General features: G+C 38.4%; 1 protein-coding gene across 2 annotated transcripts in view; it reads right to left on the bottom strand.

Annotated features, from left to right (window-relative positions):
- Positions 1–1,131: 1,131 nt before the first annotated feature.
- Positions 1,132–25,791, bottom strand: part of TAF15 (TATA-box binding protein associated factor 15) — a 34,036-nt gene continuing 9,376 nt past the window's right edge. Inside the window, exons 3-16 of one of the 2 annotated variants that reach the window (XM_008997060.5) lie at positions 25,491–25,542; positions 25,327–25,402; positions 25,129–25,234; positions 22,935–23,128; positions 22,094–22,214; positions 13,386–13,420; positions 12,715–12,747; positions 11,396–11,505; positions 9,685–9,814; positions 6,411–6,503; positions 4,243–4,324; positions 4,039–4,127; positions 3,370–3,931; positions 1,132–1,460 (exon numbers count right to left, since the gene is read on the bottom strand). In XM_008997060.5, coding sequence (XP_008995308.1) covers positions 1,421–1,460; positions 3,370–3,931; positions 4,039–4,127; positions 4,243–4,324; positions 6,411–6,503; positions 9,685–9,814; positions 11,396–11,505; positions 12,715–12,747; positions 13,386–13,420; positions 22,094–22,214; positions 22,935–23,128; positions 25,129–25,234; positions 25,327–25,402; positions 25,491–25,542 — 1,723 coding nt within the window. In that variant the 3' untranslated portion in view covers positions 1,132–1,420. Of the gene's footprint in view, positions 1,461–3,369; positions 3,932–4,038; positions 4,128–4,242; positions 4,325–6,410; positions 6,504–9,684; positions 9,815–11,395; positions 11,506–12,714; positions 12,748–13,385; positions 13,421–22,093; positions 22,215–22,934; positions 23,129–25,128; positions 25,235–25,317; positions 25,403–25,490; positions 25,543–25,791 lie in introns of both variants that reach the window. The other variant, XM_002748341.5, reaches the window with a different exon arrangement.

The raw sequence follows: 25,791 nt of genomic DNA on the forward strand, positions 1-25,791 counted from the left end.
TGCAGGCCAGAAAACAGACTATTCCTTCACTATTTCAGATATCCAATTAAGTCCTATCAAGTTTCCCTCCTCATTTTTCAAATCTAGTTATCTCCATTCCCCTAGTCACTATCTGTGCCTCAGACCAATATAATCCCTCATCGGCTGTCTCCAGTCCAGCCTTCCCACAAGGCAGTCATAATCATCATCTATCTGATGCCACTCAAATCAGATCATGCCACAGCCATTTATTTACCATCTTTTAATGACTATTTGGAGGGAGGTAAGAAGTGAAATGTAAGGACCTTGTCATAGAGCTTGTTTACCTCTCCCAGTCTTCTTTTGCATGACCACCCTTGAACTCTTTCCTTCAGTCACAAAGAACTACATACAATTCTCAAGTGCAGATCCTTCTCCCCACTCCTTTTCTTAACTTCTGATTTGTTCATTTGTTTCCTGCTGGGAACACTATTTTTTCACCTCAGCTTCTGTACTTAATGAACTCCTAGACTTCCCTCGACATTTGCCTTTTCCTACTCCCATGTGATTAAATTTGGTATCCTTCAAATCAGCCCTCTAAGCAGCTTGTACTTTTTACTGAAGCACTTATCGACTACATTTTCTGTTTACTTGGTCAGCAATGTGTCTAGAATCTGATCCTGTGCCTTACCCATAGTTAAGAGTAGAATAAATAGTGCTCTAATAAACAGCAAAAAACAAACATATACCTTGCCATCTTAACCGAGCTTGTAAATCCTTTCTCTTTGTTGGAGCTCCATATTCCCAGCATCTACAACACTGCCCTACATAAATGGTTGTCAACTGTAAACTGATACTAAACAACTGTATCAAAATCTCCTGGTAAGCTTGATATAAACAAATATTGCCAGCCGAAATTCCCCATACCTCACCAAGTTCTGATCCAGCAGACCCGGGGGAAGCCTAGTAATCTAATTTTAACAAACTCTTCAGGTGATTCTAACTTGTAGTCATTCTTGGGAACCACTAAACACAGCAGGAGCTCAATAAATATTGTCAAAAGTAACATTTTAATTTACTGAAGTATAATTCATTTCCTAATTCTTTAGGGTTAAGAGTCTAATGTAACTGAGTCCTGAGTGTGACAGAACAATGCACTAATATGTACAAAAGTCCACAAAAACAAGCAGTCTTTATTGCAGTATTACAAAACACTTTTCATTTTGGCAATATTTTACAACGCATTTAGCTCCAAGGGTTGGGGAGAAGGTTGGAAACTAAAAGGGGAAATCTCAACGGACACTTCTAAAAGAAAAACTGTCCCACCCCTCCCACCCAAATAAAAATCCAAATGTCACTTAATTTCACTACCCAAGAAGAGGCCACGAGGAAAGCAGCAGGCAAAACTCTGGCAATTTCACTATGGATCATGTCAGAGACAAAGGAACATTCAAAACAGTCATCAGTATGGTCGGTTGCGCTGATCATTTCTGTAGTCGTTTCTAGGAATGAAAAATAAAGAGCCAGACTAAATTCTAATTTTCTACTAAGGGGGAGCATCAGACACTTCTTCAGAGCACTTGTGTCTGGCCATTCAATTTCTAAAGAATGATATCATGCCCGATTTATTTCTATACTCCTAGAAGATACTTAAATGTATAATTTATCAGCTTTAAGATTTACAAAGTTCCTAGAAGAAGCTTTGCTTCACTCTCTTACATTCTAAATAGAAGAGTGGCATAGTGGAATGAGCAAGCACTTACATGTATGAATTCTGGATCTGTTATTTACTATGTGACCTTAGAAAAGTTATACTAAATGACTCTGACTCTGTAAAATGGGAAGTATACCTACTTCATGGGGATGATGGAAGGACTAGAACTAAAGAATACAGAACACTTTACATTACTGGCCACACAGTAAGAAGTGTTCAACAGATGGTAATTAAGTTACCAATAATTACTAATAGATAAAAATTATACAGTGTTTACTATGGGCCAGCAACTAGTACAATGCAATGTAATACAAATCTAAAAAGGATGTTTTATTAGCCCCATTTTACAGATAAGAGTACTGACACTCCAAAGGATTAAGTAACTTTCCTAAGATCACACAGCTAGTAAGTGGAGTTGGAATTTAAACCCAGACAATTTCCCAAATCCATGCTCTTAACCATAATCAATACTAATTCTCACTGCCTTATACTGCCTCTGGCATACAGGTCCTTAGAATAATAATAATTGAAGTTACTTTCTATTGGTCTTCAACTTCTTATGTGTCTACACCATTCATGTGCACAAGGCATTCCCATCAGTAGTTTTCATCTGGAAAAGCTATTATCAGAATCTCTAGAAAAACAACTGCAGGGTAGTACATATGATTTAAAAAAGAACCACCCAATGAAAGGTGTGTTCCTTCACTTAGATTAGGAACTCCTGATTGACACAAAGTTTCAAGTTATTATCTCTCAATCTCAATTATCTTTAGCTATGAGAAAAAAATAATACACACACAGATAAAACAAAACAATTACAAAGACTTATGAATAAGAATTTCCAGCAGGGGCCAGGCGCAGTGGCTCAAGCCTGTAATCCCAGCACTTTGGGAGGCTGAGGTGGGTGGATCACGAGGTCAAGAGATTGAGACCATCCTGGTCAACATGGTGAAACCCTGTCTCTACTAAAAATACAAAAAATTAGCTGGGCATGATGGCGTGTGCCTGCAATCCCAGCTACTCAGGAGGCTGAGGCAGGAGAATTGCCTGAACCCAGGAGGTGGAGGTTGAGGTGAGCCGAGATCACGCCATTGTACTCCAGCCTGGGTAACAAGAGCAAAACTCCGTCTCAGAAGAAAAAAAAGAAAAGAATTTCCAGCAGGTGCTGTGGCTCACACGTGTAATTCCAACACTTTGGGAGGCCAAGACAGGAGGACCACTTGAGGCCAGGAGTTTGAGACTAGCCTGGGCAACAAAGTGTGACCCTATATCTATAAAAAATTTGAAATTGGCCAGATGTGGTGGCACACACCTATAGTCCCAGCTATGTGGGAGACTGAGACAGAAGCATTGCTTGAGCCTAAGAGTTTGAGGTTACAATGAGCTATGATCATACCACTGCACTCTAGCCTGGGTGACAGAGCAAGACCCTGTCTCTATCATTAAATTTTTTATTGTCTCTAAAAAACAATAAAAACTAAAGTTAAACAATAAAAAGCTCCAAAACAAAATTTTAGAAATTGCTAAGCAGAAAACTAAATTATCTTCTCCATCGTGAGAGAACTGCCAATGGGAAATTCAGGTTCCAAAAAATTAAAATGTTCAATTAAAAAAAAAAAAAAAGAAAAAATGTGGTTCAAACCCCCAAATACAGGTGCAGTGAGGTAAAAGGTTAATAAATGCATTCTAATACTCACCTTCCTCCCATTTTGCCTCCATAGCCACCTCTGTCTCCTCCATAGCCCCCACCTCGGTCTCCTCCATAGCCGCCACCACTCCTGTCTCCTCCATAGCCTCCACTTCGGTCTCCACCGTAGCCACTGCCACCACCACGGTCTCCTCCATAGCCCCCCCGGCTTCTGTCTCCTCCATAACCTCCTCGATCTCCTCCATAACCTCCTCGATCTCCTCCATAACCTCCTCGATCTCCTCCATAGCCGCCTCTGTCTCCGCCATAGCCTCCTCCTCGGTCTCCTCCATAGCCACCTCGATCTCCTCCATAGCCACCTCCTCGATCTCCTCCATAGCCGCCTCCTCTGTCCCCACCATAGCCACCACCTCTGTCCCCACCATAGCCACCCCCACTTCTGTCTCCACCATAGCCCCCCCCACTTCTATCTCCGCTGTAGCCACCACCACTGCTTCTGTCTCCACCATAGCCACCCCCACTTCTGTCTCCACCATAGCCGCCTCGGTCTCCACCTCTGCCCCCACGACCTCTGTAGCCCCTCTCTCCACCGTAGCCTCTCCCCCGGAAATCTGCAAAGTAGAAATGCAAACAATGAGGCCAGCAGAAGAACGTAAAGCCCGCTTAATGCTAGTCAGAAGATAAGCACAATGCAGATGCTATTAAAAGGCTGACCTACCTCCTCCTGAAGGACGAGAGTCCTCTGGTCTAGGCTCATTGCACTGATTGCAGGAATTCCTTCGAGCAAAGTTCATATTTCCACATGACCTAAGAAAGGAGGAAAATAATTCTCCTACAGTTTCCAATGGACTCAGAACCCCCTTCTGTACCCTCCAACCCCAACCCCAACCCCTACTCTCACCAAAGTAAGCAAGATACTTACGGATTAGGACAAACCCAATCCCCACTTTTGGGGTCTCCGCCTCTCCCCTGAAAGCCTCCACGACCTCTATATCCTCCACGTCCTAGAGGGATGGGGCCAGGGGAGAAAAATTAGCAGCAGACATTAACAAAACAGAAGAAAAGCATCACATAATGTAAGAGTAGGTACCCATCAATGCTTAGGCAGGACTCTGCAAATTAATCCCTTATAGCAGGACTTTGTAACTCTTTGGTTTGGGTCTCGTACTCAGAAAACAGAGAAACTTGAAAACAGACCCTAGGCACACAATACGGTGCAAATAATACATTAAAAAACTTCAAAATCCCTTTACTTTTTTTTTGAGATGGAGTGTCACTGTCGCCCAGGCTACAGTGCAGTGGCGTGATCTCAGCTCACTATAATCTCTGCCTCCTGGGTTCAAGTAATTCTCCTGCCTCAGCCTCCCAAATAGCTGGGACTACAGGCGTGTGCCACCACACCCAGCTAATTTTTTTGTATTTTCAGTAGAGATGGGGTTTCACATGTTGGCCAGGATAAATGGTCTCTATCTCCTCACCTCATGATCTGCCTGCCTCAGGCTCCCAAAGTGCTGGGATTACAGGTGTGAGCCACTGTGCCCAGCCTCAAAGTCCATTTTCTACAATACAGGTTGAGTATCCCTTCCCCCCAAATACTTGGGACACTCTGATTTTAGATTTTTCAGATTTTGCAGTATTTGCCTTATACTTGTGAGCTGAGCAGCCCAAATCAAAAAATCCCAAACCTGAAATGCTCTAATGACCATTTCCTTTAAGCATCATTTTGTCAGTGCTCAAAAGGTTGTTGGATTCTGGGCTGGGCATGGTGGCTCATGCTTGTAATCCTAGCAATTTGGGAGGCCAAGGCAGGCAGATCACAAGGTCAGGAGATAGAGACCATCCTGGCCGATATGATGAAAACCTGTCTCTACTGGAAATATAAAAATTAGCTGGGTGTGGTGGCGTGCACCTGTAATCCCACCTACTAGGGAGGCTGAGGCAGGAGAAGTGCTTTAACCAGGGAGTTGGAGGTTGTAGTGAGCCGAGATCATGCCACTGCACTCTAGCCTGGGCAACAGAGCGAAACTCTGTCTCAAATTAAAAAAAAAAATTTTTTTTATTCTGTAGCATTTCCAATTTCAGATTTTCAGACTTAGGATGCCTAACCTGTACGCTACTTAGTTTAAGAATCTCCATGATGAAGATTAGGTGAGAAGACAAATCCCAGCACTCTGGGAGGCCGAGGCAGGTGGATCACGAGGTCAAGAGATCGAGACCATCCCGGTCAACAAGGTGAAACCCCGTCTCTACTAAAAATACAAAAAATTAGCTGGGCACGGTGGTGTGTGCCTGTAATCCCAGCTACTCAGGAGGCTGAGGCAGGAGAATTGCCTGAACCCAGGAGGCGGAGGATGCGGTGAGCCGAGATCGTGTCATTGCAGCCTGGGTAACAAGAGCAAAACTCTGTCTCAAAAAAAAAAAAAAGAGAAGACAAATTCCAAATTAGAGAATATGAATAGCAAAGGCCACAGTAACGTCCATCCACCAACAGACACACAAAATACGAGAATATGAATCCAATAGAAATAAAGAAGCTGTGCCAGGTGCAGTGGCTCACACCTGTAATCCTAACACTTTGGGAGGCCAAGGCAGGCGGATCACTTGAGGTCAGGAGGTAGAGACCAGCCTGACCAAAATGGAGAAAACACGTCTCTACTGAAAATACAAAATTAGCTGGGCATGGTGGCACATGCCTATAATCTCAGCTACTTAGGAGGCTGAGGCAGAAGAACTGCTTGAACCCGGGAGGCGGAGGTTGTGGTGAGCTGAGATCATGCCACTACACTCCAGCCTGGGCAACAGAGCAAGACTCTGTCTCAAAAAAAAACTGTCTCTTGCCTCATAATTTCCAAGTGACCAAGAAACCACGATACAGCTTTCCAGAGAGATTTCTACAACCATTTCCCACTTTTTTACCTATTACAATATGTCATTTACCCCATCTATTCAGTACCCGAACTTATTTTAAGATAGAGGGAAAAAGACCTAGTAAGAGAAAAGTAGTAGCAAGTTCACACAAATAGAACAGAACATGAACTCAAATTTAAACCCTTGGATACTATCCAGAACTGTGCAGAGCAAGGATCTTACCTCGCCGCCCACCTCCACTTCCACCTCCTCTCATGAATTCAGGTCTTCTAGTGGCAAAGGACACTTTAATGATGTTGCCATGGAATTCTTTTCCTAAGAAAAAAGAAATCAGTTTTGAAGCAATGCTACAAAATATGTAACAAAAACATTAAACAGTATTGGAAATTTTTAGTTTCAGAGGGATAACTGACATGTCTTCACAGAAATTCAAATGCACTAGTATTCTAAAGAGTCAAGGTAACAGTGCTGAAAATGGCATTACTGAAAAGAGCCTATCTGTCACTGGGGAATAGTCATTTATCTCTAAGCTTAAATAAAAACAAACAGGGTGCAGTGGTGTGTGTCTGTAGTCCCAGCTCCCAGCACTCAGGAGGCTGAGGTGGGAGATCACTTGAGTGTAGGAGCTTAAGACCAGACTGGACCAGCAAGGAGTCAGGGGTGGGGAAAAAGGCCAGGTACAGTGGCTTATATCTGTAATCACAGCACTTTGGGAGGCTTGAGACAGGAGCCTTGCTTGAGGTCAAGAGCTTGGGACAAGCCTGAGAACATAGCGAGACCCTGTCTCTGAAAAAAATGTCTAATTAGGTGGGCATGGTGACATGCGCCTGTAGTCTTAGCTACTCAGAATGCTGAGGCAGGAGGATTACTTGAGCCTGGGAATTCAAGGCTGCAGTGAGCTATCATTGTGCCACAATATTCCAGCCTGGAAGAAAGAGTGGCATCCTCTTTAAAATAAAAATTAAAAACATAATTTAAAAAAAAAAAGCTGGGTGTGATGACTCACACTTGTAATCACAGCACTTTTGGAGGCCAAAGAAGTGGGCAACACAGTGAAACCCCATCTCTACAAAAAATACAAGAAAATTAACTGGGTGTGGTGGCATCTGTAGATCCCAGCTACTTAGGAGGTTGAGGTAGTAGAATCACCTAAGCCTGAGAAGTCCAGGCTACTACAGTGAGCCATGATCACACCACTGCACTCTAACCTGGGCAACAGTCTCAAAAAAAAAAAAAAAAAAAAAGTCAGGTGCACATGTCTACCTGTTCCCATGGGTGGGGGGAACCACCTATATCTAATATTTTTACATGGGAAAAAAGCCAACTGTAGAATATGTAAAGTATGATGCCACTTGTTTATTTAAGGGAATGAGTATGTGTGCAAGTGCAAGAACATGTACATACTTATCTACACATATGCTTATATGCATTGCCCACTGTGCTTACTAGGGGAAACAAGATCAATGGAAGTCAAAGGTGAAAAAGACACTCATATTTTACCACACGCCTGTGGTACCATTTGAAATCTTCCTACCATTTCCAAAGTAGTATATTAAGAATTGGTAACTTATAAAAAAAGTAGTAGTAAATAAGAATTGGTAAGATCTGAACTATAGAGTTAGGTTTAAAAGGTACATATGACCTATGGACAAAAGTCACTATAATTTCTGAATATACCATACGCAAAAGAAATAGCTTCATAAGTCATTTCTCTTATTCTTATGAACACAGAAAGTAAGAAAAAATGGACTTAGCCTTCAACAGCAAGTTGATGAAGCCTGACAAATTAATCTAAAAAAGTAAAGAATACAGAAGTGGGGACAGATAGGGGACAGTGGGGACAGATTTCATCTTTTTTTTTTGAGACAGAGGCTTGCTGTGCAACCCAGGCTGAAGTGCAGTGACAGGATCTCAGCTCACTACAACCTCCACTTGCCAGGTTCATGTAATCCTCCTGCCTCGACCTCCCAAGTAGCTGGGATTACAGGTGCCCACTACCACAACCCGGCTAATTTCTGTATTTTTAGTAGAGATGGGGTTTCACCATGTTAGCCAGGCTAATCCTGAACTTCCTGACTTTGTGATCCATCTGCCTTGGACTCCCAAAGTGATGGGATTACAGGCGTGAGCCACTGCGCCTGGCCTACAATCTCATCTTTAAAGAAGTAATATAACGCAATTATGTTTTGGAAGACACAGGTACAATAATCTTGTAACTGGAAGGAGCTGCAAGTGTCTGTCAATTCAGCATAGTTAAGTACTTTGGAGAGAGTAGATCCAGCATGTCTGAGTTTGAATCTGACTCTGCCACTTACTCTGTAATCTTGGAAATTACTTAGCTTCTCTATGCATCAGTTTCACTGTCTGTAAAATGGGAGTAACAGGGTGTTATGTCTCATAAGATTACTATGAAGATTAAACTGAGTTAATGCATGTAAAGCTCTTAAAGTTATGTTTAGCTCATAAACCTCAGTAAACATGGAATAAGTGTTAGTTACTTAAACTAGGGTGCAACAAAAACAAATTTGTAACATGAGGAAATTATGTTAAAATGTTAAATGAAAAAACGGTAAGACAAAACTCTATTTGGAGTATTATGTTATAAAACACATTTTAAAACAGTAAAAGGAAAATTATTAAGAAATAGTGGCCACTTGAGTAGAGGACTATAGATATTTTGCTCATTTCTTCTCCTTTCCACAAAAAATTGTCTATTTCTTCTAAGTAGGTATTTACTTTATATTTGAAGGGAAATTAAGCTGAATTTTACTTTATTTATTTACTGGGGTTTTTCTTGAGACAGGTTCTTGCTGTTGTCCAGGCTGGAATGCAGCCTTGCCATCCTGGTCTCAAGCAATCCTCTTACCTCAGCCTCCTGAGTAGCTGGAACCACAGGTGTATATCACTATATCCAGGTTATTTAAAAAAAAAAAAAAAAATTTTTTTTTTTTTTTGGTGGAGGCAAGCTTTCACTATGTTGGCCAGGCTGGTCTCCAACTCCTGCACTCAACTGATCCTCCTGCCTCATATTCCCAAAGTGCTGGGACTATAGGCATAAGCAATGCCATCTGGCCTAAATTTCAAAATATAAAGTCAGCGATGAGAAATCACTTCATAAGTAAAATGTACATTATTCAAGTGATAGATACAGGAAAAGCCCAGACTTTCCCACGATGCAATATATCCATATAACAAAATGCCACCTGTACCTCTTAAATTTTTTTTTTAAAAGAAAAAATAATGTACCGTCAACCAAGTCAACTCTCTACACCTGTGCCAGGCTAGACTCATGCACAAGGCATGATATAAGGAAATATGCTAGACCAACCTGTCCTTGGATAGAGCTCATCTCATTTCTAAAGGTACATAAAAATTCTGGCCTGTATTCTTAACATCTGCAAAAGTAAGCATGAATATAACCACTGAGCATATTCTGAACTCCAGACTAGAAAACATTTATCCAAACTTCATGTTTAAAACTATATGAATGACATACCATCAAACCAGTCAATGGCTGCCTTAGCTGAAGGAGGGTCATCGAATGACACTGTTGCCTCCCCCTTTGGCTTCCCTGTGTCCTTGTCTGTATAAAGGTTTATCATTGGTTTTCCAGTCTTCTTATTTGTCTGAGGAAAAGCAAAAAAACTTGGTGTTAGCATTTAAAGATAAGTAATCATGTATCATTTAGATATATCAAGATTTATTTTTTCAAGGAATTCACACATCCATACTATAAAATACTATGCACCTAATATCAAGTTACCTGTAGGTTTGAACAAGGATAACCCTGCAAGCTACACTAAGTGAAAAATGATATAGTATACTGTTTTATCTATGTTTAATTTCTTTTTTTAAAATTAAGACAGGGTTTCACTGCCACCCAGGTTGGAATACAGTGGCACCATCATAAGCTCACTGTAGCCTAAAATTCCTAGAATCAAGTAATCCTCCCACCTCAGTCTCCCGAGTAGCTGGGATTACAAGCAAGTGCCACCACGCCCAGCTTTTTTGTTGTTGTAGAGATGGGGTCTTGCTGTATTGCCCAGGCTGGTCTCAAACCACTGTCCTTAAGTGATCCTCCCGCCTCAGCTTCCCAAAGTGCTATGATTACAGGAATTGGCCACCACATCCAGTTTATAATTTCTTTAAATCCACGAAAATTAAATGTAAATAATTCATCATGTAAATATATAACTTCTAAAACATTACACTGGGATTTGGCTGGGACAGGGGAATAAAACAGAGAAGAATTTTTACTTTTTCAAAACTGTGTGAAATTTAGGCCAGATGTGGTGGCTCATGCTTACAATCCCAGCACGTGGTGGGAAACTGAGGTGGGAGGATCACTTGAGCCCAGGAGCTTAAGACCAGCCTGGGCAATAATAGGAAGACCCCATCTCTATGAACATTTTTTTAAAATTAGCTGGGCATGAAGACATGCACTAGTGGTTCCAACTACTCAGGAAGCTGAAGTGGGAAGATTGCTTGAGCCCAAGAGATTGAGGCTGCAGTGATCCATGATCATGCAGTGGCACTCCAACCTGGGTGCAATGGAGCAAGACCCTGTGTCTCAAGATGACGACGACAACAACAACAACAACAACAACAAAAACAAAACAACAACAACCTCTGAATTTTTTTCCATATTTTGTATGTAATTAATTCCTTAACAAATTATAACTCCCAAAGAAAGAAAACAGTGAGTAATTCCATAACACCAAAAAAGTGCAGATGCAAACGGATTCCAAGCAACTGCTACTATCTAAACACTGCTAAAGCTACTTTCTAGTTGAAGAGATGAAAAATATATGCATGAAGTTAATAGTGCACAAGACACTTTCGTGAACAATGAGCAATTATAAGATAACATGTTATCTCTAGTATAAACATAAAATAACCCCTCCCAAGAGCTGTAACAACTGGAGTTTGCATATATTTCAGTCTATAAAATGTTCTCAGCAACTTCTTTATTTCTCACAATTTTAGGAATGAAACAGAGCTAATTTTAGAGTCCTACAATGGAAGCTAAAAGCATAGGTAGACTGTGGAAAGGTAAACAGAAGCAAGGAATAAAATAATAAAATCTTCATATACTCAACAATTTAGCAAAGGTCTACAGACATAAATGAGCATACTATAAAATTTTACTACATAGTCTATGTATCATAACCAGAATATTATGAGATTTTCAATATATTTGTACTCACCTTGATAATTCCTATTTGTTTAAAGAACTCTCCAACCTGATCTGTAGAGACACCTTCCCCAAGTCCTTGCACAAAGATTGTGTTGTTATCTGAATTATCAGACTCTGAATCTAAGAGAAAAAAGTGGTGGTTATTTTTACATATTCCTTGCTTTTATGAAATTCTGTTCAGTACTCAAAAACAGTAATTTGTCCAATATTCAATTGTTTCTATGACCAAAAGGAAAGGACCAATATAATAATCATATATAAACACACAAAGTACGCACAGTAATTACTTGTTAGATCAATTCTTATAACTAAACTTCATGTAAAGTGGATCAAGTTCACACTATGTGAAATACCTATATACCAATTCAGGATGATCCTACAAATCTCACAGTTCAGATTCTGACATAGGGCCAAAGGTCATGAAGAGATAGATGGAGTTAGTTTAAATTAGCATTCATTTCTCTGGAGAACTCTAATTCTTTATGGTTAATCAACTTTTTTAAAGATTCTCTAGTAGAAAATTTTCCAAATCTGATACTTTTGAACTTCCAAGCAAGCCACCAAGCAGAACTGCTGTTTCCATTCATTGCAATAAGCTTTGTATATACCAGAGGGCAGAAGCACCTTGTACACCCACCTTACCTTACATGCTTACTTTTGGATTAGTACAACAAAGTAAGAAAGATGTACAAAAATTCAGTCCATCAAGGGATAATTCAGAAATTGCCATCTGTATAGAATACTTTGGAATCTTAACAAAAACAAAAGTTTTGACTTCAAATTTTTGGCTCAAATAGATTTTTAACCTCTCAAATAAAACTTTCAACAGGCTCTACAGGTAAAGGCTGTAGCCTTGAATATCATTTAAATAAAAAGCCACATAAAATCAGTGACCTTTACCCAAAATAAGACAATTCTCTCATGTATGAATTCAGGTTTCTTGAATTCACTAAGTCAGCCTACTTAAGCAGACTACCAATCCAACGTAGGATTTTCTTTCTTAAACAATTTTTCTACTTCTAATTCCACAATGATATAATTTCATTAAATTTTATTTATAATAATTTTAAATAGTTAATACTAACTAGCAGTAAAAATTCAAGTATTTCTTCATGGAAGAAGAAATATAACAAAGCACAAACAGCAATTTTCCCCAGCAAACTTTCCTATCCAATCTCCTTGAATTTTTCTGATATTTCTTTAAAAATAAAGTACCCCAAATTAAATCTTTCTCCTGTACTAAGCCCTCCAAACACACACTTTTCCCTTCAAAAAATGGAAAACTAACATTTTCTTAATGGCAAAGTGACAAACCACCATAAACCTTACCAGCATCTGTTCTGGGTCCATAATCCCTGTGACCTAAGGAAAAAGAAAAGAAAAATAAAAGCTATTTAAGGCAATTCATTTGAAATCATTAACAACAACAACAAAATAGTAATAAACCAAAGCATGAAAAGTCAACACTTTCAAAATCCTTGAAAGTCAACCATCACAGATTTACAAAGTAAATATATAAATTATGTTTTATTTAAAGTCTAGAAATCAAGATGAATGTCAACATTTCCTTTAACTTGTCCTACACAGCACCTGCCACTTTAGCATCATGCTAGTATCACTTCTGTTAAGCTACGGTTGTGAAGGCTGATTGGACAACCCTAATAATTTTAAAACACCATGTCAGCTACCTTTATAAAAACAAACTGTCAAAATCCAGTGAAGGTCTCATTCATTGGTCACCACAGACTCTTTCATGCAAATTCACTGTGTAGAAACCCATTGGACTGTTTGAGATCAACTTTGGCTCTTTAATGTTTACTTTGATATATATGTGTGTATATATATATATACATATATATATAAATTTTTTTTAAAAGCACACAACACACACCAGCCTCAACAGAATAAGAAATGACTTTTGAATACATCTGCGGGATATTGGTGGCTTTTAGATTTATATAGCATTTCCACTGAAACATTTTGGGATACTCAGCACTTACCACCAAAATTTTTGAAGCCACCGCGGTCACCACCACTGCAGAGGAAAAATTGAAGAAATGATTTCTTCCTTAAGTCTCTAATGTGCTGAGCCCTGGGCTCAATCTACACTTAACTGTCACAAGTAGAGTGCTTAGGAAAACAGTAGCACCTCTAAGTTTTCAGTAAATTCCATTTCATAGAGTTCTAAATGTTGTTTCCATCCAAGTGTTTTCCCAAGGATCTATTTCCACAAGATGTCTTTTCAAGCTTATTACACAGCTAATATACTCTTATTTTTAAATCTTCCCAACCCCAAGCCAAAGGGATACTATTAAACCATAACTTAATGCTGGAGGTACAGCATAAAGAATACTAAACTAGAGCAAGTGTTTTTTCCCCAAAGAGTACTTTCTAACTATGAGAAAAAGAAAAAAGAATAGAAGAATATAAAGCAAGGTTAAGATTTTGATGGTAGAATGGGAGAGGTTAAAAACTTGAGTATTAGGTTCTGCTGTGATACCAAATAGTAGATTTTATGAGATGAATTTTAAAAGTGAGATACAAATATACATAAAAGACTAAATGTAAGTAGTTTCAAAATTTCAAATCATTCAAAACCCTGACAGAAGACTAAAAAGAGCGTCACTTAAAAATCACCATCCTTACACCCACTATACTACATCTCTTCACATCAGCACTACAGAGGTTCATGCTTCCATTTGCTGTGTATACACATCATTAGTGCACATTACATACACAAGGCAACATAGTCCAATTATGCAGTTGCCCAGAGGACTTTTTTTTTTTTTTTTTTGCAAGAGTCTCACTCTGTCACCCAGGCTGGATTACAGTGGCAAGATCTCAGCTCACTGCAAACTCCACCTCCCAGGTTCAAGTGATTCTCCTGCCTCAGCCTCCCAAGTAGCCAGGATTACAGGTATGCGTTTCCATACCCAGCTAATTTCTGTGTTTTTAGTAGAGATGAGGTTTCACCATGTTGGCCAAGTTGGTCTCAAGCTCCTGGCCTCAAATAATCCGCCCATCTCAGCCTCCAAAGTGCTGGGATTATAGGTATAAGCCACCACACCAGGACATCAACTTTTATCTGGCAAATTACTACTGCCAGGTTAAGTCAGTGGTCCTTGAGAGCATAGCTTTATGTAAGAAATCTAAGGTCTCTCTTATCAGAAAATCTTTAAATACTCATCCAATAAAAGCTTCTTTCTCTTAACTGAATTCTGTAATCCTTTAAGATTCATATGCTGATATGGCAACAAAAACACTCAAAGTTTTCAGATGGTGATATCAGATCTACTACTAATGGTCTTATTCTATGATAACCGAAGAAGCTAATCTAATATACTGAAGTCTCTCACTGCTTAGAAATCTCTACTTTATGGATATCTTTTGGGGGAGGGGGAAGACCCTCAGCTTTAGTGATTACCCTACCCTACAGACGGCTTTTCTAAGCCACTGAGATAAAACACTCTATGGAAAAACTTCTCCCTTCTTAATAAATCCATTCTATTATACTTTGCGGTAAAAATATTTCCACTTACAACTGTCTTAGGTACAGACACATGCATTTTAATTTATTGTTACTTTTTACGTGATTTCCAGGATGTCTTTTTAAGCAGGAGACTAAAGCTATTTCAAGGCAATACAGACAATATGAAACTCAGGCCCTTCCTATACAGTTTGCCACTGAATTTCTAAGACCCCCTACTTTACAAGAGGTAGTATCGAAGCCTTCCCTATACTTCTAAATGACATGTATATTGATACTTAACTCTTTAAGAAAGGGAAGCCAACAGAGTTGGGATTAAACTGCTGAAAATATTATTAGAAACCAAGGTATCTCAGAGGTTTTGTAACTCTGAAAAGCAAGGCGAGAAAAGAACTAGTGAAAATATTATGCCCACATTCTTATGTCAGTAGGCTGAAGTCCCAAGGATAAAGATGACTTTTAAAATAGGAAATTGAGGGTTGTTAATTTCACAAATAAGTGCTAGAAGAGATGCCTCTTAATTACTTTGTTGTCATCTTAAGGGAATACCAAATCTGGCCACAATGGATGGAAAACAGGCGATTTCATACATCAGCTAGTTCCTGTGATTTCCATTCTGGCCAGCAATATAACTTTGAACAACAGAATAAGGACATACTCCTGGCAACAATAAACGGATATAAAACAAATAACATTTGAATAGGTTTATGATTTCCTATTCTTCCATATAATACATTTTAATGTCATCTTTACAGAGCATTTCCTTTTAAAATAAAGCAGCTGCGCTGGGTGCGGTGGCTTACACCTGTAATCCCAGCACTTTGGGAGGCCAAGGCAGGCGGATCACGAGGTCAGGAGTTCAAGACCAGCCTGGCCAACACAGTGAAACCCCGTCTCTGCTAAAAATAGAAAAAAGTAGCCAGGCGTGGTGGTGCACACCACCTGTAATCCCAGCTACTTGGGAGGCTGAGGCAGGAGAATCGCTGGAACATGGGAGCTGGAGGTTGCAGTGAGCCAAGATCATGCCACTGCACTCCAGCCTGGATGACAGAGCGAGATTCCGTCTCAAAAAAAAAAAAAGGCAGCTAAAGATTTCAACACATGGCCATAAATTTGGAATTAATATAATACATTGGAAAAAGAACTAGTCTTCAAACCAAAAGACTCAGGGTATTGTCTCAATTATCATTAATCAATCTTGAAAATGTGGACATGTCAGTAATTCTTCATAGGCTTCAATCTCCTTAACAAAATAAGGCTCTGTATCCTTACTACCCAAAACATGATGGAATACAAGCATAAACATAGCCTGGAAGCTTCTTGGGAAAGCAGGATCTCAGGCCTCACCCTAGATCTACTGAATAAGAATCTGCATTTAATAACACCCCCAAATAATTCATATGCACATTTAAGTCTGAAATGTCTAGACATTTGGTTTAGGCATTTATCTAGATATCTATAATTTTATGCAAAGCCTTCTTTCAAGTTCAAACATTTCAATCATTTTCTCTATCCTTATTAGAAAATTATCCTTTTTGAGGAAATTTATTAAATACAGAAAATAACCTTCAAGAAGTACTGTTAGATATTAACAGAAAATGTGCCTGAAGTTAACAATCTTTCTTTAAAATCTGCATTAGCGTTACAAGTCCCTTTTCTACATACTAAGGCAAATTAAGACATGAAAGTACTTGAACATCTATGAGTCAAGATATTGACACAACAAATTTGCTTTAATTCCCAGAAAAAGCAGAAAACATGTACACATAAAATATTCCTGAAGTAGCAGAGATATTTAACAGAGACTTAATATAAGCATACTCAACTTTATTGGCAGAGTACCCCCTGCATAAGAAAACTAGCTGCTTTTTTTTAGTTGTTTTGAGACCGTGTCTTGCTATTTCACCCAATCTGGTCACAAACTCCTGAGCACCAGTGATCCTCCCACCTCAGCCTCCTAAGTAGCTGGGTCTACAGGTACATGCCACAGCCCCCACCTAGGTACATTTTCTTTTTTTTTGGAGACAGAGTTTCCCTCTCTTTGCTCAGGCTGGAGTGCAATGGTGTGATCTTGGCTCACTGCAACCTCCAACTCCCAGGTTCAAGCGATTCTCTCACCTCAGCCTCTGGAGTAGCTGGGCTTACAGGTGCCCACCACCATGCCCAGCTAATTTTTGTATGTTCAGTAGAGATGAGGTTCACCAATGTTGACCAGACTGGTCTCGAACTCCTGACCTCAGGTAATTCACCTGCCTCAGCCTCTCAAAGTGCTTGGATTACAGGCGAGAGCCACTGCACTTGCCCAGTTGCATATTCTTGACCCAAATACAGTTCAAAACCAAGTTCTCCCAAGTTCAAAACCACAATGAGCAGCCTACATGAGGGCATATTCTGAGGGTTCTTTCACTGTTACAGCAGTACATATTTATAGGAGACAACAGATTCCATTTCAGATGCTTCTCAAGAGAGAAAAAGTTCTTTGACAGAATCTCTACTCCCAATCTTTTAATAAAAAAAAAAATCTAAATATGTCTATTTATGGACTAAAACTGCCAAGAAGTAAAAGGACAATGCAGGAATCTCTATTCTTAGAAAATTTTACTAACTAGAGAGAAAAGGGCTTAGCTAAAAATGGAGAAAGATTAGCTTAAAAACCCTGTGCTTGAGTTTTCAGACTACTAAATCCAGAATACAATGTTTTGAGTGTGAGGAGAAGACCAACATTAATTCCACATTTAAGTGACTCAATGGATTGAAATATTATTCTCATTAACAGCTGTATTTGCATTTTATTTCCTCCTATGTCTTACATGCATGGCAAAAATGCTTTCTGGATTCAGCATTTATGAACATCTTAGGAAGCCAAGAATCTGTCATTCTAGAGCTGCACTGTCCAACAGTATCCACTACTTACATGTGGCCTGTTGAGCACTGGAAATGCAGCTAGTCTAAATTGAGACATGTTCTAAATGCAAAATACAAAATGGATTTCTAAATTTTAGTATGAATAAAGAAATGTACACTACCTTTTTTTTTTTTTTTTTTGAGACAGAGTCTCACTGTTGCCAGGTTGGAGTGCAGTGGTGCAATCTCGGCTCACTGCAACCTCCGCCTCCTGGGTTCAACCAATTCTCTTGCCTCAGCCTCTGAAGTAGCTGGGAATACAGGCCCATACCACCACGCCCAGCTAATTTTTGTATTTTTTAGTAGAGACAGGGTTTCATAATGTTGGCCAGGATAGTCTCAATCTCTTGACCTTGTGATCTGCCCGCCTTGGCCTCCCAAAGTGCTAGAATTACAAACCCCACACCACTGCCCCCAACCTTCCACCCCTCCCCCCAACATTTGAAGTGGTATGGGACAGGGGAGGGAAGGAAATAGAATCTGACCGTCTCACTACTGGCCAGACTGGAGTGCAGTGGCTATTCACAGGCACAATCAGCTCACTGCAGCCTTGAACTCCTGGACTCAAGCAATCCTCTTGCCTCAGCTTCCCAATTAGCTGGGACTACAGGTATATGTCACAGTGCCCAGCTAATTTTTTTAATTTTTAAGAAATGAGGTCTTACTATGTTGCTTCATCTAGGCTCAAACTCTTGGCCTCAAGCAATCCTCTTGCCTCAGCCTCAAAAGTAGCTAGGATTACAGGCACCAGCCATCATGACCAACAAAAAGAAACTTTTTATACTGATTGTATGATTAAATATTTTGAATATATTGGGTTAAGTAAAATATATTTTCTCATTTGTGTTTTCTTTTTAATGTGGCTTTAGAAAATTTACTATACGGGTCACATTTGTGACCTACATTATATTTCTATTGGGCAATGCTATGCTAGACTGTCACCAGAACATATGCAGTTTTTATTTTTTAGACCCATGTGCCCCTGTATACATGCATAGTTCTATGGGAGCTAACTGAACACTCTTTTAAGAGGGAAAAGATCCTCAAAAATCTGGATAATTTTAGGCTTGACCCATTAAAGCCTGAAACAGCTACTAAATTTGATGGCATGCTAATAATGAAAAGCTATTATTTATTAAGTTCTGGTAATTTTACAAGGCATTAATCACAATGCTAAAACTAAAAAATCACTGGGAGAATTTGTACCCCAAGCTTCTAGTCCACTAAGCTGTCCATGTCAATTTTAGATGACAGTAAGAAATTGTGGTTTTTTTTGCTACAGTTGCTTTTTCAAAAAGATTAAGTTTCCTGTAGTCCCCTATAATCTTCACTTATCTCTCTTTCACACTTGGAAAGCTGATGGCTTCTTTTTGATCTGAATTCTTCCTCTAGCCAGGCAATCACACAATCTGTAAGTCTAAGAATATCCCATCCTTTACCTCACATCCTCATCCATAAGTTATGCTCCTTCTTTTTTTTTTGAGATGGAGTTTCACTCTTGGTGCTCATGCTGCAATGCAATGTGCGGTATCGGCTCACGGCAACCTCCACCTCCCGGGTTCAAGTGATTCTCCGTCCTCAGCCTCCAGAGCGGCTGGGATTACAGGCACCTGCCACCACGCCTGGCTAAGTTTTTGTATTTTTACTGACCTCAGGTGATCCACTCGCCTCGGCCTCCCAAAGTGCTGGGATTACAGGTGTGAGACACCATACCCGGCCTATGCCCCATTCTTCTTTTAATATAAATCCAACTAATACCAGATATTCTTCAAACAGTCCCCCCCAAAATTGCTATTTTTAAGATGACTGAAAACACAAATGGGAGTGTTGATGAAGACTAATGAAAAATGTTTGTGTATTTTGGTACTTAAATGCAAAACTGTGTGGAAAAAAAAAATCCTAAAACAGGTCATTTATATTCAAATTCAAAACACTTTATTCCAATAAATAAGCTAAAAAGCACATCTTTAAACAAGATGTTATGACACATAAAAATTATATGAACTTCAGCTGGGTGTGGTAACTCATGCCTGCAATCCTAGCACTTAGGGAGGGCTGGGCAGACAGATCACGAGGTCAGGAGATTGAGACCATTCTGGCTAACACAGTGAAACCCCGTCTCTACAAAAAAAAAAAAAAAAAAATTAGCCAGGCATGGTGGCATGTGCCCACAGTCCCAGCTACTTGGGAGGCTGAAGCAGGAAAATCACTTGAACCCAGGAGGCAGAGGCTGCAGTGGGCCAAGATCCCACCATCGCACTCCAGCCTGGGCGACACAGTGAGATTCTGTCACCAAAAAAAAAAAAAAAAAAAAAAAATGAACTTCAAATTTCAGTATCCATAAATGAAGCTTTACTGGAACACAACCCTGTTTATTCATTTACATACTATTTATGGTTGCTCTGGTGCTCCACGGGCAGAGGTGAATAGTTATAAGAGAAACCATATGGTCTAACAAAAACCAGAACATTTACTATCTGGCCTTTCACATAGTTTGCCAACTCAATATAGAGTAATTGACATCCATATGTATTTCTACAAAAGGCCTTTCATGAACATCTCAATAAATGATAGAGTCTAAGGCAAGACTGCAGATCCCTTCCTTACTCAATCTTTTCCCCCACTGAAATCAAATCAGTAATATTTTGACCAACTACATATTGGACTTTTGCATATGATTTTGTATGAAGGGGTATTAAAGAAAAATAAAAAACTTAAATCCTATCTGGGGCACAAATTGTACAAAGTAAGTTGCCGAGAGTTTATAAAAGTACTTATTTGGACCCCAGGGTTGGTTAAGGTACTCCTTCCCTCCTTTATCAGAAGGAGCATTCAAAGTCCTTTCAACCCTCTAGATACAAGATGAGTCACAGTTGAAAATATATTTAAAATGACTTCCCTACCCATTCCCTATCTTCCTCCATTCTTAGATACAGTGATAGTTTAACAGATAATCAATTAGGATGTAACTTCCTTATGAAGAAAACTAAAGCTATGATGCACTATAAAACATAGCATTTCAAGGCAGCCAACTATCCAGAACATTATTAACTGGAAAATTAAAAATACCTGTTGGTTATCTTGTTTGGGATAGCAGGGAGGCTATTATTAGGTATAGGAAGCACCATGTCACTTTACATTGTCCATTTATGTCTACATGATGGCATACTGCTCTCTTTGACAATGAAGAGGCATAGAATCTATCTGTCTTACTTTGGCAAACTGACTTTGGCTATCAATCAACATATTTAATGTCCAAGTCTTATAAAAATTTTCAAACGTGTCTAGAATTTAGTTTTTCCATAAAATCAAAGCACTGTACACTAAAAATAGAGAAATACAAGTCAGTGAAATCAAATCTTGGCTCACTTGAAGAACTAACAGTCTGTGGGCAACTGGTTGTTTCTTAGGTCACTTGAGGGGACAGACAGTCCCTAAGGAGCAAAAGAATTAACTGGTGCTGATATATAACTGATAAGTCTCAGTAACAGGTCACTGACCATTTCAATTCCCAAGGAATGTAAATTACCTTTTAGCCTATATATGTACACACAAATACGCAACCTGCAAACTTCTGAGGACAGATGTCAACTACTTTTTTATTTTTGTTTTTAGTGTCAAAGTAGTAAACTTACAGATATATCTAAAAGCAATTTAAAACTAGCTTCATAACATATGCTATAAGTAAATAAATACAAAAACCTGGTAACACTAGCATGAAGAAAAGAAAAGCTAAATTAAAAAGGCATTCCTTTACACAACTTAGTCTAGACAAAATACATATTGCTATATGATGATACACTAATTATTCCAATAATTATTTACTTATAAAGAGAGACAAAACAGTTTCATTACATTAAATCTTTCTCTTATTTGCCATCCCCACCTTTCTACTCCATTACTGCCCCCTAATACTTTCCCTTCCCAAGGAGATTTGAAATTAAGAAATAACATTTCTGCCCTTCAATCTAGAATTAACTTACCTTTTATTTGCACATACAAACATTGGATTTCCCAGAGTCGTTCAGATTCTGGCTCTGGTAGGAAAGTCAAATGGTTTAACCACAACCACAGTTGTTTCTCTACTGGTGTTTAACATGTACCACATAAACTAACTGCTAACATAGCCTATTCTAAGGTCATTTATGTGAGATCTTAAGACTGAAAACACATTTTTAATTTCTGCCCTTTTCTCAAACACATAATCCCTTTTTTAAGTCTCTTAACTAAATTAGATGCTGGAATTGATCTAGCCAAGTAACACCGAAAAAAAAAAAAAAAAAAAAGAAATGTAGGCATCTTTATCTACATACTTACCTTGATCCTGTCATAGGACCTCTTCCATCCTTGTCATATCCCCCACGCCCTCTACCTCCTCCCTGTGACCCGCCATATCCTCTATTATCTTCTCCATACCTACTCACATCACGACGGTCATCTACAAAAAAGAAAATATTACACACAAATAACAACTGTCATTTATAAGTATTCAAATAACAACCTCAAGTGGCTCTTTAGGTCACACATATCCTTATAAAAAATAGCACATGCATAAAGAACTCAAATGAAAGTCACAGTAAAATCATTTGGAATTAAATGTTTTTGAGAATTGTATTCGTGTCGAATTCCATTCTGCTGAAGTGACACAGCAAAACAGTAATGTGGAACAGTATGAATTAAAATACAACCTTAGCTACAAAAACCTTAATAACTTAGATGAAAAGCACAACCCCAATCTTCAAAGTTAACTTTCTTCATTTCAGAAACACTTAAATGTAACTCAAGCATGGACGAGGAATAACTGAATCTTCAAACTGAGAGAATATATTTAGTGAATCTGCTTCCACTTTTACTCATTGACTTACTCATTCAACTGCTGGTATCAGCAGTATTGTAAAATGATCAGAGTTCACTGAGACAAAAAAGGAAATTCATATAATCAGCCATCAAAAACTCATGTCCATTTGGGGGTCTCTAAGTTCAGAAGTAGAAATCTGATAAACTAATTCTGATCATCATGAGAGAGAACCTATATTCAAGGTCATCCTAAATTTTTACAAACAGTTGAAATCCTATGCGGTTCTTTTAATACGAAATTCATACAAATAATTCTGTGAGGGGGAAAAAAATAATAATAATAGAGGTCAGTAAATCTTACCTTGTGTGTGGTGGCTGTAATTTTCCCTTTGTGAATGATAGGACTGCTGGTTTTGATTATAGGAATCATGCTGCTGATCATAATTTGACTGCTCATCATATGAGCCTTGATGTTGATCATAGCCTGACTGCTGGTCATATGAATCTTGTTGACCATAGTCTGACTGGTCATAGGAAGGTGCTCTTCCACCTTGGCTAAACAGAAATGGAGAACTTGAGAGACTTCATAGGAAGATTACATTTGCTGTAGCAAGTTGACTGAAACTGATCTAAGAGTCCTGCCAGTTAGACATTAACCATATTTATGACTACCTTCTCATGGTAATTAGTTATCTGCAATCTCCTGAAATCCCCTTCAAAAGACAATCCTGCCAACAATGAAGAGGTGCCACATATGAAAAGAAAATATTTATCTTTGAAAACTGTAGAAAAGGAAAAAATTACTATGGTTTTCCACTATCTCCTTGAATTAAAAAAAAAAAAAACAAAGTAAAAGATGCTACAAAATACAGTAATATGTCTGACTCTTTAATAAACATGCCACAAGAGCTGAGTCCTTTTAAAAGTTACATTGAAAGGCTCTTTATTTCTTAATTTTAACAAGTGTCATCTCTTAAAATATTTTTAGATCTCTTTTACAATTATCTTTAGAGCCTATATAGTACAGTATTCTAAACATCTTCAGTAATAGTAAATTTTAGAAAATATTAAAGGAACTTGCTTTGTAATGCCATTTTGTTTTAATTTGAAAAGTCTATTAGGTCATGAGACTGCTTATTCTAGCAATTCAAAAGAAAAATTCGGAGCAATAGGACTGTATTAATTAGACATTCTCAAGGTGGGAATGTTAAAAGGGAACACTTAAATGGATATGAGTTCCAATATGTTTACTTATTTAAAACAATGGGCTGGGTGGCGGGGGCAAGGGGACAAAAAAGATCTCATAATAGTTACATCTTATTCTTCACTAGAGGATCAGAACAATCTAATAAAAGATTAGTATGTTCCCTAACTTCCTATCGAAAGCACAACATACCCACAGTCCAAACCCTAGTACTTTATCCCAACATTTGTACACTACTTTCTACTTTTCAGAACACTCTTATCTGTAAGCTTGGTAATTTGACCTCACAAATCTTTCCTCAATGCTTTTAATTTTTACTTAGAATAAATGTCTTCACTGTAGAGAGAAAACACTAGAGGCCTCAGTTTTTAGCCATGTCACTTGACAGATGGAATAATTTCTTTACCTCTCTAAAATGGGAATAATTACTGACATTTTCATAGTGGTATCTGAAGATCAATTACATTAGAGAATGCAAAAACATTTCAGAAAGTGTAAAGCACAATTTTTAAAAAGTAACTTGCTTTTAGGCCAGGCGCGGTGGTTCAAGCCTGTAATGCCAGCACTTTGGGAGGCCGAGGCAGGTGAATCACAAGGTCAAGAGATCGAGACCATCCTGGTCAACATGGTGAAACCCCGTCTCTACTAAAAATATAAAAAATTAGCTGGACATGGTGGCACGTGCCTGTAACCCCAGCTACTCAGGAGGCTGAGGCAGGAGAACTGCCTGAACCCAAGAGGCAGAGGTTGCAGTGAGCCAAGATTGTGCCACTGCACTCCAGCCTGGGTAACAAGCGAAACTCCGTCTCAAAAAAAAAAAAAGTAACTTACTTTTATTAAGTAAAGAGCATAAAATTAAGTACAGGCTCTTCAAATCTGAAAGGTAAAAAAAAACTTTATAAAATCTGAAATTTATCAATAAATATTAACCTACATATATCAACAAATAAAACACATTTTTAGGGTATCTGATATATTGTGAAAGTTTTGACCCTTTTAAAAAATATTTTTGTTCCTGAAAACATAATATATTCAAATGGTTCAAAAATAAAATAGAAATTAAAAAGTAGATATTGAGAAGTCTCATATAAAGGCAGGTTTTTATTTAATCTCAGGTATAAAGCAGAGGTTCAAAATTTTCTCATTTTTAAGTACATCAATTTACAGCTAAACAATGATTTTACAAATACATCACAAAAATCAAATGACAATGCTATTTCCACATTTTCCTTAATATAGAGTTAGGAAAAAAAAAATAGTTTAAAGTTAAGATTTTGTTGGCTAAATCTCTTTAATATTTAGTGTTATTTCCACTGCCCAAAACAATATCAGTACTTTACTGTTTCCTTACCTTCCTGATGATTCCATGTTTTGCTGCTGTCCCTGGTTATTATATGACTGCTGGCCATATGAGCTCTGCTTTTGATTCTCATAACCACCATAGGACTGTGAATAACCTAAAGATTAGATGGGTATATTATTTAGTGAAGGCTCTGATTTTTCAATCTCTGAAACAACAAATTTAACAAACTAGTCCAACCTGACTGACTTTGTCCATAACTGGAGTAACCGCTGTAGTTCGGTCCATAAGAGGAATCAGTTGTCTGCCCATAACCAGAATAGCTCTGAAAGTTAGGTAAATACTCAAGTTTCATCACCTACTTAAGATAAAAATAACTACTTATGAAGAATACAATTTATATTTCAACCTACTTGTGGTGTTTGTCCATAGCCTTGGTTGCCTTGATTTCCATAGGAAGAATAACTGCAAAAGAAAAATGTAGTACTTGAAAGAAATGTGCTAAAATTTAGAAGTTTAAATGAAGACCTTGCCTTCATTTTCAATTTTCAACTGAAATACAAGCTTCTTTGCTGAGAAATCTTCAATCTGCCTGTCTCTAGAGTATAAATTGAAAGGTGATGACGAAGGACTGTTAAAGAAATAAATGAACACCCTACTCAGTTATATCTTGACAGATGAATTTTTTCCTACCATTTGCCTTAGTTAAATGTC

This window comes from Callithrix jacchus, chromosome 5 (assembly GCF_049354715.1).
Source record: "Callithrix jacchus isolate 240 chromosome 5, calJac240_pri, whole genome shotgun sequence".
NCBI lineage: Eukaryota > Metazoa > Chordata > Mammalia > Primates > Cebidae > Callithrix > Callithrix jacchus.